General features: G+C 41.9%; 1 protein-coding gene across 4 annotated transcripts in view; it reads right to left on the bottom strand.

Annotated features, from left to right (window-relative positions):
• Positions 1-478: 478 nt before the first annotated feature.
• Positions 479-13,935, bottom strand: part of LOC139745816 (uncharacterized) — a 197,113-nt gene continuing 183,656 nt past the window's right edge. For all 4 annotated transcript variants that reach the window (XM_071656421.1, XM_071656403.1, XM_071656412.1 and 1 more), the window contains 4 exons: positions 11,916-12,039; positions 8,920-9,072; positions 6,825-7,059; positions 479-4,173 (listed from right to left, as the gene is read on the bottom strand). In XM_071656421.1, coding sequence (XP_071512522.1) covers positions 3,311-4,173; positions 6,825-7,059; positions 8,920-9,072; positions 11,916-12,039 — 1,375 coding nt within the window. In that variant the 3' untranslated portion in view covers positions 479-3,310. The remainder of the gene's footprint in view (positions 4,174-6,824; positions 7,060-8,919; positions 9,073-11,915; positions 12,040-13,935) is intronic.

The raw sequence follows: 13,935 nt of genomic DNA, 5'->3' as shown, positions 1-13,935 counted from the left end.
GAGGAGAAGAGGGAGACCAAATTGGAGGTGGAAAGGTGGAGTGAAAAAGATTTTGTGTGATCGGGGCCTGAACATGCAGGAGGGTGAAAGGAGGGCAAGGAATAGAGTGAATTGGAGCGATGTGGTATACCGGGGTTGACGTGCTGTCAGTGGATTGAATCAAGGCATGTGAAGCGTCTGGGGTAAACCATGGAAAGCTGTGTAGGTATGTATATTTGCGTGTGTGGACGTATGTATATACATGTGTATGGGGGGGGGGGGTTGGGCCATTTCTTTCATCTGTTTCCTTGCGCTACCTCGCAAACGCGGGAGACAGCGACAAAGTATAATAAAAAGAATATATATATATATATATATATATATATATATATATATATATATATAGAGAGAGAGAGAGAGAGAGAGAGAGAGAGAGAGAGAGAGGGGTGGAAGTAGACTTACATTTTGTGTGTAAGGGGGAATTGGAAGAAAAATCCTGTTTCATAATACTGCTTTATTGAGAACAAGGCACACGACATTAGGCACATGAGTCTGGTAACATAATACTTGGGTATCATCTGACACAACCACACCAGGTGGTGGGCATCATGCCACCGCACTGTATCATAACCCTCATAAGACAATCCCTCCTGCAGCAACATCATTTTGAACCACGAACATGCCAGCATCCAAGGTTCACAAGCCACTGGGGCATAGCAGAGGGCTAATTCCTAGATTTATTAGCAATCAAATAAACTACTATGACTAGAAGAAACAGTCAACCAGTGACCGTATGAGGAAAAGCTATCACTGTTGATGCTGGAATTCATGGTGAAAACATCACCCTGATGTGGATGGAAGGATTGATCAAATTTTTGTCGACAACATCAAGAGGAGGAGTGGGGAAGAGAGTGTGCTGAGTTTGTGGCAGTGCAGGGGTGATGGAAGTGACAGCTGAGTACTGAGCAGGGCCAGGACACGAAGCACTCGACCAGCAACTACCACGACCTGGACGCCAGCTGGAGCAATCAGTGACTAGCAAGACCCACAGACCAACCGAGTCAATCACAAATACCAAGACCTGGAAACTATGGAAGGAGAACAGTAATTACCAGGGTGAAGAGTAACCACAAGCTGTGCGGATCAACTAGGGTAATTAGGGCTACTAAGTCTCAAGGGAATGGCAGGTGCAAGAAGTGGCTACCAAGATGAATAAAACAATAAGTGTCAGGACCTGCAGACCAACACAGAAGAGCAGCCTCCAAGACTGGAAGAACAAACTAGTGAGAGCATCAACCACCAAAGACCAAGAAATTGACCTGAAAGAATAGTAGTTACCATCACACAGAGGATGGCCAGAAAGAAGAGCAACGACCATAAGGCAAAAAAAAAAAAAAAAAAAAAAAAAGACATACTAGGAAGAGTAACAACGACTAGATCCACAGACCAACCAGAGAGGACGGTAACACCCAGGATCTGTCTGGAGACCGTTCGAGAACAACAATGGAACGTTGAACCCAAACCAGCCAGGGTCCATAGAAACACCAGCAACTCCCAAGACCTTAGAGACGAGTGGCTTTATAACGACTTACCACCCAAGGAAACGAGTTACTACCAGTGGCCAAGGATACAAGCAAGGGACGTAGCTACCACCAAACTACAGTGACTGATGTATTGAGAAGAACAATTACCGTGGTTGAAATCTACACCGAAAAGAAGAAAATGTAAGCTTCCACAGTCTTGGTGGGACACACCAGTGTGAAGAGGTACCTGACACCAGAAAGGAAAAATGAGGATCACATTACTGGAGTAAAGACAGAGACTGGACGAGGAGCTATTAATGGTCTCAAGAACTTCACTCTTGGGGGATACAGGAAGACCTGTGCTGTGGGGTTATACCATAGTTAGACCGGTCACACTCTTTCCTAAACTGTGCTCGTGAAAAGACATTGTAAGCAGCGCCAATTCCACATTGAATGCCAAAATGATAACCTGCCCAACCTAAAGAGAGCAGATCCAAGCAACAAGAGCTTTTATTGTTGTTCTAATTTCGACTCTTAAAAGCCTCAGCTTTGTGCTTGGTTGGTTTACGAAAGCTTGAAGACATGAGAACATACTGGGTATATTGGGAAGGAAGGATTCACCAAGAGCATATCCGTGGTTCACGTTGTCAGGGAGCTGCTTTGTCCACTCTGCCAGCAAAACTCGACAGTTAAAACGCTCCAGCAAAAACAAAAAAATATCATATGGTACCGACAAACAAGAAAAAAAAATAATCAAGTGCGATGAACCACAGGTACTACTAACTTTACAGATATTGCTATGGTTGGGGGTCGTACTGCTGCCAACAGAGTGGAAACACCTGTGACAGCACGTTTGGCAGGCAGTCCTGGTGTCAGGCGTGAAGTCGGTAACATACACCACAATCAACGCTCGCTCAAGGTGGCCACTGATATACTCAAGGTGTAACACGAAACAGCTCTCACAACCCAATCTGGACATGATGGTACTGAGACTCATAGTATCTTCCAAAAGGCACAGTGGAATGTGACAAGTCTCCCTACGGAGAGAGGAGCATTAGATAATGCTCTTGTGACACTTCACACGGTCGTTGCACGGTGTTGTAACACAGTGTGCAGAAATATGATTATAGTGATTCCAGCTCTAATTACATTAGTCAGATTTCATTTTAATCATGTATATATATATATATAACCCCAGGGCTTATTTTATGGGACTCCTGCAGCTTGAAGGCTGTGCTCCAATCAGAAGCAGGATAATGATGGACTCGTTTGAAGCGACAAGATTCTCCTCTCTTTCATCAATTGGACTAAGTGTATAGTCTAATCCAGGAACTTCACACCCCCAAGGGAGTCCATTATTTCCCTGCTGATTCATGATTCTGAACAAACGTAAGAACATGGCCATATTTGTAACATAATCCATTGAATAGATTTATATGAACGATATCGCCTGTCTTACATTTCGTATAAAATTAGATTTTTTTTTTTTTTTTTACAGATATAACCAAACGGTATGACGTTTCTACATTTATGTATATCTGAGGTATTCTGTGAAAGAAAAGAAGCCACCTGCAGAGATCCTTCATGGAAAAAAATGAGAAAAAATCATTAGCAGCTTTTGATATAATTAAAATAATCTTGTGACCATTTCATTAATGTAATTACAAGAATGTACAAAAAGTTCAAGAACTTCGAGTTATAAGTTAATCTATCTACAGTCACCTTATATATATATATACACACACGTGTATATATAGTTTGTATTGTGTGAGATATGGTGTTCCGATGAGGTCGTATTGGACAGTACGCTAGAGAAGTTTGTCCCAGTTGAAGTCATCGGTAATCTCCTCATCGTCGGACTGCGGTCCCGAGCCGGTGATAAGCCCCACTTGTATTGCTTCCATGTCTTCGGCCAGACCGCACGCCAGCGCCCCATCCAGCCCATCGTCGTCACCCGTGCCATCGGCTTCTAGGCCCGTGCGAGTCTGTCCTGGCGGCGTCAAGGGAGCCAAGAGACGCGTCAACGGTTCTGAAAGGTGCTGGGGGCTAGTGACTGGCGGGTCCCGTCGCATTATGGTGACGGTGCCTCCAGAACCATGGCTTGCAGCACTTACTGTCTGACTGAGGGCAGCCAGGGGCGTGCTGTTCTCTCCCGTGTCGCTGTGGCCGCTTAAGCTAAAGCTCCCGTCTAGTGTCAGCTCCCCAGGACTGCTGACTTGCTGGGGTGATCGTAAAACGTCATCTGGCGGGACCGCGTCCGTCACGAGCAAGGAATCTGCCACCAGGGTTTCGAGCGTTTCTCCCGACCCAGTTTGTAAGGGAATGGGAGGAGCTGTGTCACTGAGTGTTCCCCGAGGAGTGGGCATGGGGGTGGTAATGGGCGTGGCTGTAGACACGGCTGCTACAGGCATGGAGACGGACATGGGATACGTTCCCGTCCCAACGTTCATACCTCCCACCGCATTCTGGTTGGTGACGGAGGAAGAGGTGAGGAAATCAGCATATTCCCTGAGTATCTCTGGTGTGAGGTTGTTGAGGAGGTGCAGGTCGCAGTCCTTCATGGTGATACCATCCACAGAGGAGTCTCGTATTGTTGGCTCTCCATCACCCGCCACACCCACCCCCAGGCTCACGGGCATGTTTCCTCCGGATCGATTGTCTATGATGAATCCTGCAAAGAAACATCGTGTCTCGTGAGTATCCTTCATGACCGCATACCTTCGTTATCAAATACCAATATCTCCTGACAAAATCATGTTGAAGCTTTGTGTGTAAATTAACGTTTCTTGACAGTACTGAGAAAGTTGTCTTCACTCATCAATAAACACACACAAGCCCTCTTAGGTGTCTGTTTTGAAGTGAAAATTACACCTTCACTACTCGCTACATCAGCAAAGTGAATTAGAAAATAATGTAATTTAAAACGTGTTATAAGGCAGGAAAAAGTTATCTTCATTTCATATTTGAATGACCAAGGTATCTCAGTTCATGACTAAAGAATTTACCATTTTTTGTTTTTGTAGCATTAGGTAATGATAAACATTTTGCGTTAATATTGTTATTCTCTACTGAGTTTTAAGGTTTCCATGCGTTGTTACCGGGAAAAGTTTAGCTTCAACTTCTGTGAACAGCATACTGTTTACTTCATTTTGAATTAAGTTTAACTTAACTTTCTATCATACATCAATGATTACTGCTTTTCATTGCACAGGTTCTTTAAACAATACACTTCACAAAAAAAAAAAAAAAATCTTACGAGGCTTTTGCCAGTAACGCCTGCAAGCAATATAACTTCCACTTGTGAGAATCAGTGTACCAACATGAGATATTTATCACTATCTAATGCCACAAAAACAGAAAATGGTATAAATGTAAACTTACGGAAACTAAATTCCGTTCCTTTGAAATTTCAAGAGGATTCCCACAATGCGTCATTTGCCTTTTGTTTCATAAAATGTTTTATTAGTTGTCCTCACGGTTGTTTTCAACTAACTTTTTATGCTTCAACCCTAAGATAACCGTTAGCCTCCTCTTATTCCTACTTGTTAGCACCCATTTCCAAGCAAACTGCTCTACTGTATGCTTCAAATCTATCGACAAAAAGACTCTTTGTTAAATATCACAAGAAAAGTTTTGATCAGCTTTTAACCAACAGTAAAAGTCATGTATCCGGAATTTCTAACATATTTCTGTACAACTGATTATTGTAGTAATCATTATCCTTCCGATTCAATCCGGTACGTTCCGACATGCTCTCAAAGCTTCTCGAAACTGAAAGGGGAAAAAATGATGCATGCCAGAAGAGGCTTCTGGAAATGAGTTGTCACCAGTGGCATGTTGCAGGGGGTCTCCTCTGGGACCACTTGTCGTCTTGATCTACTACTGTATGTCTATGACTTGCCAAAAGGGTTGGACTTCTTCTACCTGAATATGTTTGCGAATGACGCAGAGGTCATGGGAGAAGTGAAAAACGAGGAGGATTGCATCACCTGATGAAGATACCTAAACAAATTCCAAAGCTGGTCTAATACATGGTCCACGAAATTCGACCCGAGTAGATGTAATGAGGATGGGAGTGAAAGCATCGATACAAATATTATCTAACAGAAAATGAGCGGCAGGAATCTGTTTTTTAAGGGACAGCTAGGAGTCAACATCGTCCCCAGCTTGTCAGAATCGTTGAGGAAATAAACTGTCCGCCGGCAAGTATCAAAATTACATGGATACGGAAATATTCAGCAATCTGTACACATCTAAAGTAAACTAGGCTAGAACTAGAATACACTCATAACTGATCACCGCACTTTACAAGCACTTAAGAACTGATAAAGAAGGTCCAGACGAGGACAACAAAAATGAAACCAGGAGATGAATTACAGGGAAAGATTAAAGGCTTTGAGTTAGTCCATTTTAGAAGAAAGGAGCAAAAGATGACCTGACCATAACCTAAAAGGAATACTAAAGGAAGTTCAAGAGATGGGCTGGGGGTCCCACGACTGTCAACCTGTGCGGTACCAACATCTAACTACAGAAATCTCCAACGACGCCACTTAACTTCGTTTTACTAATCCTCTACAACGACTCATAAACATCATGTTTGTTGACTTGGAGTTACTACTCCTCGACATTACAAATAATCTGCTCTCTGACTTGCTGTCTGAAAATGATTTGTTTCTGTCCTCTCTCCGCCATGGGATCCCTAGCTTTGAGTTACTCAGTGCATGTGTGTTTCATATTTCCCATACATTTGCCACATTCAAATTTCAGTTATTCCATGGCTACGTATCCTACTCCCGCTCATCCCTCAACCCAGTGTCCTGCCTCCATTCCAACCCCTCAAAGAAACTTTCAAGTCATCCATGAATACGCTTTGTAATTTAAGACTTCACTTTATGTCCATGTTCCACTCTCAAAGTCCTTCTTCACGTCACCGATTCACCTTCTCAGGAGCTCCTTTCACCTCCTCTAAACTTCAGTCTTCAAGGATTTTCTCTGAAGTCATCCCTACCCTTAAAACTCACCTCTCCAGGCCTCCTCCTCCTCCTTACTAATCTTTCCCCCAAAACCTACTCTTTCCACGCCTTTCTCTTAAAGGCCCACTCCCATTCAACCTTCTACAGAAGGTCTCCCTTGCTCCCTAAAACCCTCTCCCTTTGTTTCTGTGTAATCAAGTCACCCTCCACTAGTTCCTCATGTTTAGAGTTTTGCTAAGAAGACCTAACTCCACAAGAATCCAATCCTAATTTCCCAAACATCCAAACCTCCCTATCAACACCCACTTCTTCAGTGCACTTCACTATTGTCATCCTACTCTCAGCTTACCCTCGGGGACGGTGTTCCACACTGGCTGGGCCTGAGTCCAGGGGTCGACCATGGCGTGATGGTTCCAGGGGGTGAGTACGGTGCCCGTCGTCTTGCAGGGCGTGTTGGGCGCCGATGACACCGCCGCCGCCGCTACCATCTCCGTCGCTGTGGACATTTTGTGGACGGTTTTCCCCACCGTCTGGCTGTACGAGTCGTTCCTGGGGCTGTTGTTCAGCGTCAAGTAAGGGTTGAACTGTGGATGAAGTACGCTTGAAAGTTATTAACACAGAAAATGTGTGTATTTACATCGTTTTGCTAAAATAAGGTGTAAAAAGTTATTAACACAGAAAATGTGTGTATTTACATCGTTTTGCTAAAATAAGGTGTAAAGTCAATGGACTGAACCTACAGAAGAGAAACATCACAGCCATACTGAAAGCCTACACTCGGCTTGAGTGTTTATGTCTGTGCATTAATCCATCTTCGAACACTGTCAGTAGAATATATTGAGACGTAATAAAAGATTTTAATCAAGTCTGACACACTAATCAGGTACCACTCAAAGAAGAATAGTTTGAAATGTATTTAACTCAGGAAAGGTCAATTAGAGATTCAAAATAAGTTTCATGATGGGACTGATCTTTAGACGAATGAATTAAACCAGTGATTCATTGTATGATATTGATATGCACGGATTCTACTTAAGATCGTCAGTTGTATTTATGAAGTCAGTGTAAAAATTCGTTAAAATCGTCAGAAGTTGTATCTATGAAGTCAGTGTAAAAGATTCAGTCATAAATAAGCCTGTGACTTGCTCGAGGTATTATGAGCAGACGTAACTCTCCACTAAAGACAGTCAGCTGAACCAACTGACGGTAGACACCCTAGCACCTCAGTAGTTCAGTCATGGACATAATGACATTCCTTTCTTCATAGTTTTACAATGATGACTCGCCTTGTAATGACTGACCTATGAGAGAACTCACATTTTAGTCTCATCTACTTGTGAAAAGAATGGAGGATACGTTTGACGTGTTATAGTGGGGAGGGAGGGGAGGTCTGAAGTATGTAATTTGGAACGAAAATTGACCTAGACACTAGGGGCAGCGCCGGCGTGTAGGTCGGTACAGTCGATAAGAATATGTATTTAAGCCATCTACGTCAGTAGCGGGCGAAGTGACAGCTAGGCGAACGTTGGTCAACTGGAAGAGATGTGAAACACCGTTTATCCCTCCCAAGTCCACCGGGACTTGGTGTAAAATGGTCCTATTTCACATAATAGCGAGGGAAAAGTGCAAGTTTTGCTCACAAAAGTCTAATTAGCACTGTAATCAATGCGATATAATTACGCAACAACTTAATTTTACGGTGGAAAAGACTTAAGAATGAACACATAAGCGACTTTAGCAAGACAAAAGATAAAGCAGCTAAGAAATAAATGATCTTTGTGTAATAACATCAATATAATAGCTGCGTATCAAGATACCTTTTAACTAAAGTGAGTGTGTAACTTTTAAGATATCTAAAACAAGTGTGATTACCTAATTTTCTTCATTACTAACAGGTGTGGCCCAACATACTTCCCCCAGTAAAATGAACTTAAATAATACTACTTATTACTAACTACCCATGTTATTTTGATGTAAACATACTTTTTTCTTTCCAAAGCTTCCCACACCTCGTCTGGTAACATGTTCGTTTTCATACGACTGTCTCTAAAGCAGATAATCAAAATGTCCTTCACCTAAACGATAAGCTTTTCTGGTGAAATTCCATACTATTTTTTTTTTTTTTTTTTGAATCGTGTCTGAGGTGAAGCCTAGCCATTACTCTGTACTTCTACCTTCATCCGACATAACCCTCTAGCATCACCTTACGTTTACAGACCGCCACATCTGATTATATCTTATTGCCTAGTTTTCCATTGTATATTGACTGATTTCCTATCAATACCTGAAGCTCTGTTACTGTTTTCCTCCCTTCCCTAACCTTTTCTTCCCCTCTTCTCCCGCTGTTCTGTTTCTTCATCTACCCATTATGTTTTTCCCTCTGCATCCTTCTTACGTACATCCTCCATCACCTCTCCAACCTCCCTCCCTCCCTCAATACTCACCCTGGGGCAGGACTGTTTCTTCTTCTTGGAGAGAGCGTCCTCAGCGGTGTAAGAGGCGTCGATGGCCCAGTAGGAGCCCTTGCCGGGGTCGTCCTTGGTGCGCGGTACCTTCTTGAAGCACTTGTTAAGCGACAGGTTATGGCGCACTGAGTTCTGCAGAGGAAAGCAGCGAGCGTCTTACGATTGTTCAAAATATTTTGCCTTTTACAGAATCGTTATTCAAGTCATTGTTCAACTCCTACTGCCACCTCGACTGACGTGACGCGACAGATGTTTTTACAAAAAAAATTCAGTTCATAACCTATACTGGAAAATTTTATTTTAACTGAACTAGATTATTGTTGTACACTGTCTTAAAAGCAGCTTTTACACTTCACCCTTTCAGCCTTAGAATTATTCTGCATAATATGTTAACTTTCAAAGAAACACAGTAAGGCACAGAAGATACCATAAACGAAAAGCTGTAGTGAATTTAAACGACTTGAACGTAAAGGAAATAAGCAGACCGTTTAAGAGTAGATATATAAACCGGGTCTGCTGATCTCGCGGATATTTAAAAGGTCAGCTAAGGGGAATCCTTGAATATCCTGATGATTACTGGTGTCGTCTGCTGACGCAGGGGAGTCCAAAGGGTCGATGAAACGCGGTACAGTAACACTAAATGAGCCCCATGTCTCGGATGGCGTCATCCTACCTTTAATATTAAACCCTTAAGCATGAAGGTACCAAGAATGAGCCTTTGATCTGACCTTTGAGGGTCAAGTCAAAGGCCACTCCATCATACCCAACGGTCGTGCCCTTGCGTTCACGGGCAAATCTACTTGTAAATGACACCTGAGCATAGACAAGTACAGGGGAGCAGAATAGATGGATATCTGAAGGAATTATACTGACATCATATCTATCAGGTGTATGAAGGAAGGTGAGATGATTTGACTGGCTTGCACCCTAGACGAGTAAGTCAGCGTAGGAAAAAAATTACTATAGAAAAGATGAAATACAACCTCTAACTGTAGTGACAGGACTACAAAGTGCAAACCTTGTGTCACTCAGCCTCTTTACAGGATGTGAAAAAACATCAATAAAGATGAAATAGGGAGATGTTATACAGAAGGAGGTGGTAACTCGAGCACTTTATTCTGAAGAGGTGTAGAAGAAGACTGAGGATCGCCAGAGTGAAATATGTTGGAGGAGTGATGACTTTTCCATACTTTATGATGAGTAACATGAAGACTACTGTGCAGCAGTGGTTAGTAGAGGGACAGGTTACTTGAGGTGTGAATTTGAATGTAGAAGATTTGGAGGAAGTGATGTGTTTTAGATACCTGGAAGTGGACATTGAGCGAAAGTGGAGCCATGGAAACGGAAGCTAGTCATAAGATGGGTGAGAGGGCAAAGGTTCTTCAAGCATTAAAGAAAGTATGGTAAAAGAGGTCGTTATCTGGGAGGGCAAAACTGGGTATGCCTGAAAGCATAGTAGTCGAAAAAATGTATAATATATGGATGCGAGGCACGGTCATAGTACAGATGAGGATGTGCGGAGGAGGGTGGAAATGAAATGTTTGAGGACGATGTGTGGTGTGAGGTGGTTTGATCGAGTAATAAAAAACAAAAATGGTAAGAAAGAGACGTGGTCATAAAAAGAGTGTGAGTGAGAGAGCTGAAGAGATGTGTTGAAATGGTTTGGGCATAGTGGAGCATGAGTGAGGAAATGTTGACAAAGAGGATATAAGTATCAGAAGTCGGGGGAACAGGGAGAAGCGGGAAACCAAACTGATGATAGAAGGAAGGATGGAGTGAAAGAGATACTGAGTGATCGGCACCTGAACATGCAGCAGGGTGAACGATGTGCACGGGGCAAAATCAATTGGAAAGATGCGGTATACTAGGGTCAACGTGCATGTTACTGTCTGATTCTCCATAAAATAGTCAAAAGAAATTAATTTCATTTTAAAACTATCACGTGAGTTTGATAAGAAGGCTGGAGGAGATATTTTCATAAATACATTTTTTTTTCATCTAACAAAATTATTCTGTCGGAAACAGAAACTACACGTTTTTACCAGCAGCAAAAATCGTATCACCATAAAACATTTCGTGTGAAAGGCAAATCACGTATAGCATGTACGCTAACCTTGTTTATCGATAATGCCAGAGCCAACATTTTCAGGTAATATGAACTGCTGAGCACAGCTATCTGAAAATAATGTCAGGCTTTGTTTCGATGTTTTATTCCCTTGACCTGAAGTACATGGCAGAGTGGCTTTCTGGTTGTTTTTCTGTTGTACGCAGCAAAACGTAGTTAATGTCAAAACTAGGATACATCTAATCATATGGGTTCACTACCAGAATACTAATCATATGTGTTCATGGCTAGAATACAACTAACCATATGGTTCACTGCTAGGATACAACTAAACGTACGCTTCACAGCTAGGATACAACTAACCCTGCGGTTCACAGCTAGGATACAACTAACCCTACGGTTCACAGCTAGGATACAGCTACCCATAAGGTTCACATGAGACTAGGATACATCTAACGATATAGGTTCAACTGCTTTCAGAATTTCTAATGTGATGTTTTTGATGTTTCATGGTTTACCGCCTCTGCTTTCCAACGATTTGTTATGTCTGTTCGTATAAAAGTTTGCTAACTTTGTTGGTCAAAATAAGGATTTCAAGTTTCTGGTAAATAGTGGCAAAGATCGGTTGTCTCAAATGCGTAATGGTAAACATGTTTCACACCTTTAGTGACAGAGGCACGATGCTTTAGGTCTATAGCAATAAAGGTCAACTGTCTCAAAACATATAACAAAAATAAAGCCTATTAATTCAAATCCATATCAATAAAGACCTTATTTCTTATCTACGGTGATCAGGGTCTGCGCTACCGGATCTGATAGAGATGGTTTATTGTTTCATACCTGTAGCAACATGCATTTCCTATACAAGAGCTACTATGATAAATGTCTAAATGTAATCTATGGTTCTGACCTTCCAGCCCGAGGAGGCTTGGCGGTAGTAAGAGAAGTTGTCCATGATCCACTGGTATATCTCGGCCAGCGTCATCTTCCTGCGGCTGCTGCTGTTGATCGCCAACGTGATGAGGTTGGCGTAGCTGCCCGAGAAGGAAACAAGTGTTAAAGGAGTATGACACATCTGGACTTACACCAACAAGTACCATAATATCGGGGATCTAGTAGTAGTAGTAGTAGAGGGGGGAGGAGGAGAAGTATCGTATGCAAGAGATATGCATTGTACTTACGGTGGTTATTGTGCTTAAGGGATCGTTTTACTTGAGGGTCAATTGTTTGTGCTAAGGTGTTATTAATAAAGGAATGTTTGTCGTGCTCATCGGGGTGACGGGAAGACGTCTGAAGCATAAAGTTGACAATCTAAACAGATTATTTACTCTCTAATCAAGGATTAAAATCGTCACATTCTAAGGGTCAAGTTGTCACTCTTTAGGGATAATATCGTACTCAAGCGATGAATTCGTTCAAGTTCATTGTACTGAAGGGCTTAAAAGTTAAAGTAGTTATAATCAAAGTTATAGGTCGTCGTGTTTGGAGGCTACAGCAAGTATATTGATGGGCGTCTCTCTCACCATGAACAAGGGGTTACATTAATATAATCAGAGTCGTGTAGTCATGCTTAAGGAGTAAAATCATCGTGCTCAAAGTATAGAATCAACGCGCTTTGGTGGGTACAGTCATCATACTCAAAGGGATGATAAAGTCGCACTCAAAAAATAAATGCACTGTGCAATGTAAAGACATTATGTTTAACGAAGTACAGGCAGCGTTAGCGAGGCAGCGCAAGGAAACACGAAAGAATGGCCCAACTCACCCACATACACAATGTATATACATACACGTCCACACACGTACATATACATACCTATACATTTCAACGTATACAAATACATACATACACAGACATAAACATATATACACATGTACATAATTCATACTTGCTGCCTTTATTCCTTCCCGTCGCCACCTCGCCACACATGAAATGACAACCCCCTCCCCCCGCATGCGGCGAGATAGCGCTAGGAAAAGACAACAGAGGCTACATTCGTTCACACTCAATCTCTACCTGTCATGTATAATGCACCGAAACCAATACAGATTAAATAAAACGGGACTCAAAGGGCCTAGCTTCTTTGAGCAAAAAAATGTCTTTTTGTTCTTCATTACAGGGAGAGAAGGAAGGGCCTACTGGGGGAGAAGAAGGAGCATACTGAGGGGGAGGAAGGACATACTGGGGAATAGCTCCACTACTAAGTATGGTCAGAGATTCCCTGACAGCATTGTACATCGTAGTGATGCCTCCCCACCTTCCCTCGAACGGCAGAGCTGTGTTACTCTCTTTCTCCTCTCGTCTTTCGTTCCTCCTATAACCTTTCTGCTTTAAAGATTCAGGTCTACAAGTACCTGCGGAGCTTTCTACTTATTTTCTCCCCCAACTTTCATCAGAGACAACATATGACTGGGTCATGTTTTGCCAAGTGCCATGTCGGTCTTTATGTCAAATAGGAAATGAAAATAAAAAAAAGGAAAAAAGATACGCAGTGAGCGCAACACGTCATAGTCTCTCTCTCCTTCATCCGACCTTCATAAACGTAGGACTTCAGCCAGTCTCTAAGTCTCAAGTATGATTTGCATAATGGAGTTCATTACAGAACTTTTCAAACACTGGCAATGCCAGTGTTTGATCCGGTAAATGGCGGAATTTTGAGACGAATAAGGACTCTAATGAAGCAGGAAACAGATGAGAAACTAATTACATATATATATATATATATATATATATATATATATATATATATATATATATATATATATATATATATACTTTTCCAAACAAAGGAACAGAGAAGGGGGCCAAGTGAGGATATTCTTTCTTAGGCTCAGTCCTCGGTTCTTAACGCTACCTAGCTAACGCGGGAAATTACGAATATGTATGAAATATATATATATATATATATATATATATATATATATATATA

This window comes from Panulirus ornatus, chromosome 4 (assembly GCF_036320965.1).
Source record: "Panulirus ornatus isolate Po-2019 chromosome 4, ASM3632096v1, whole genome shotgun sequence".
Lineage (NCBI taxonomy): Eukaryota > Metazoa > Arthropoda > Malacostraca > Decapoda > Palinuridae > Panulirus > Panulirus ornatus.
Note: the sequence above shows the minus strand (reverse complement) of the source record. Positions and strands in the feature narration are given on the sequence as shown.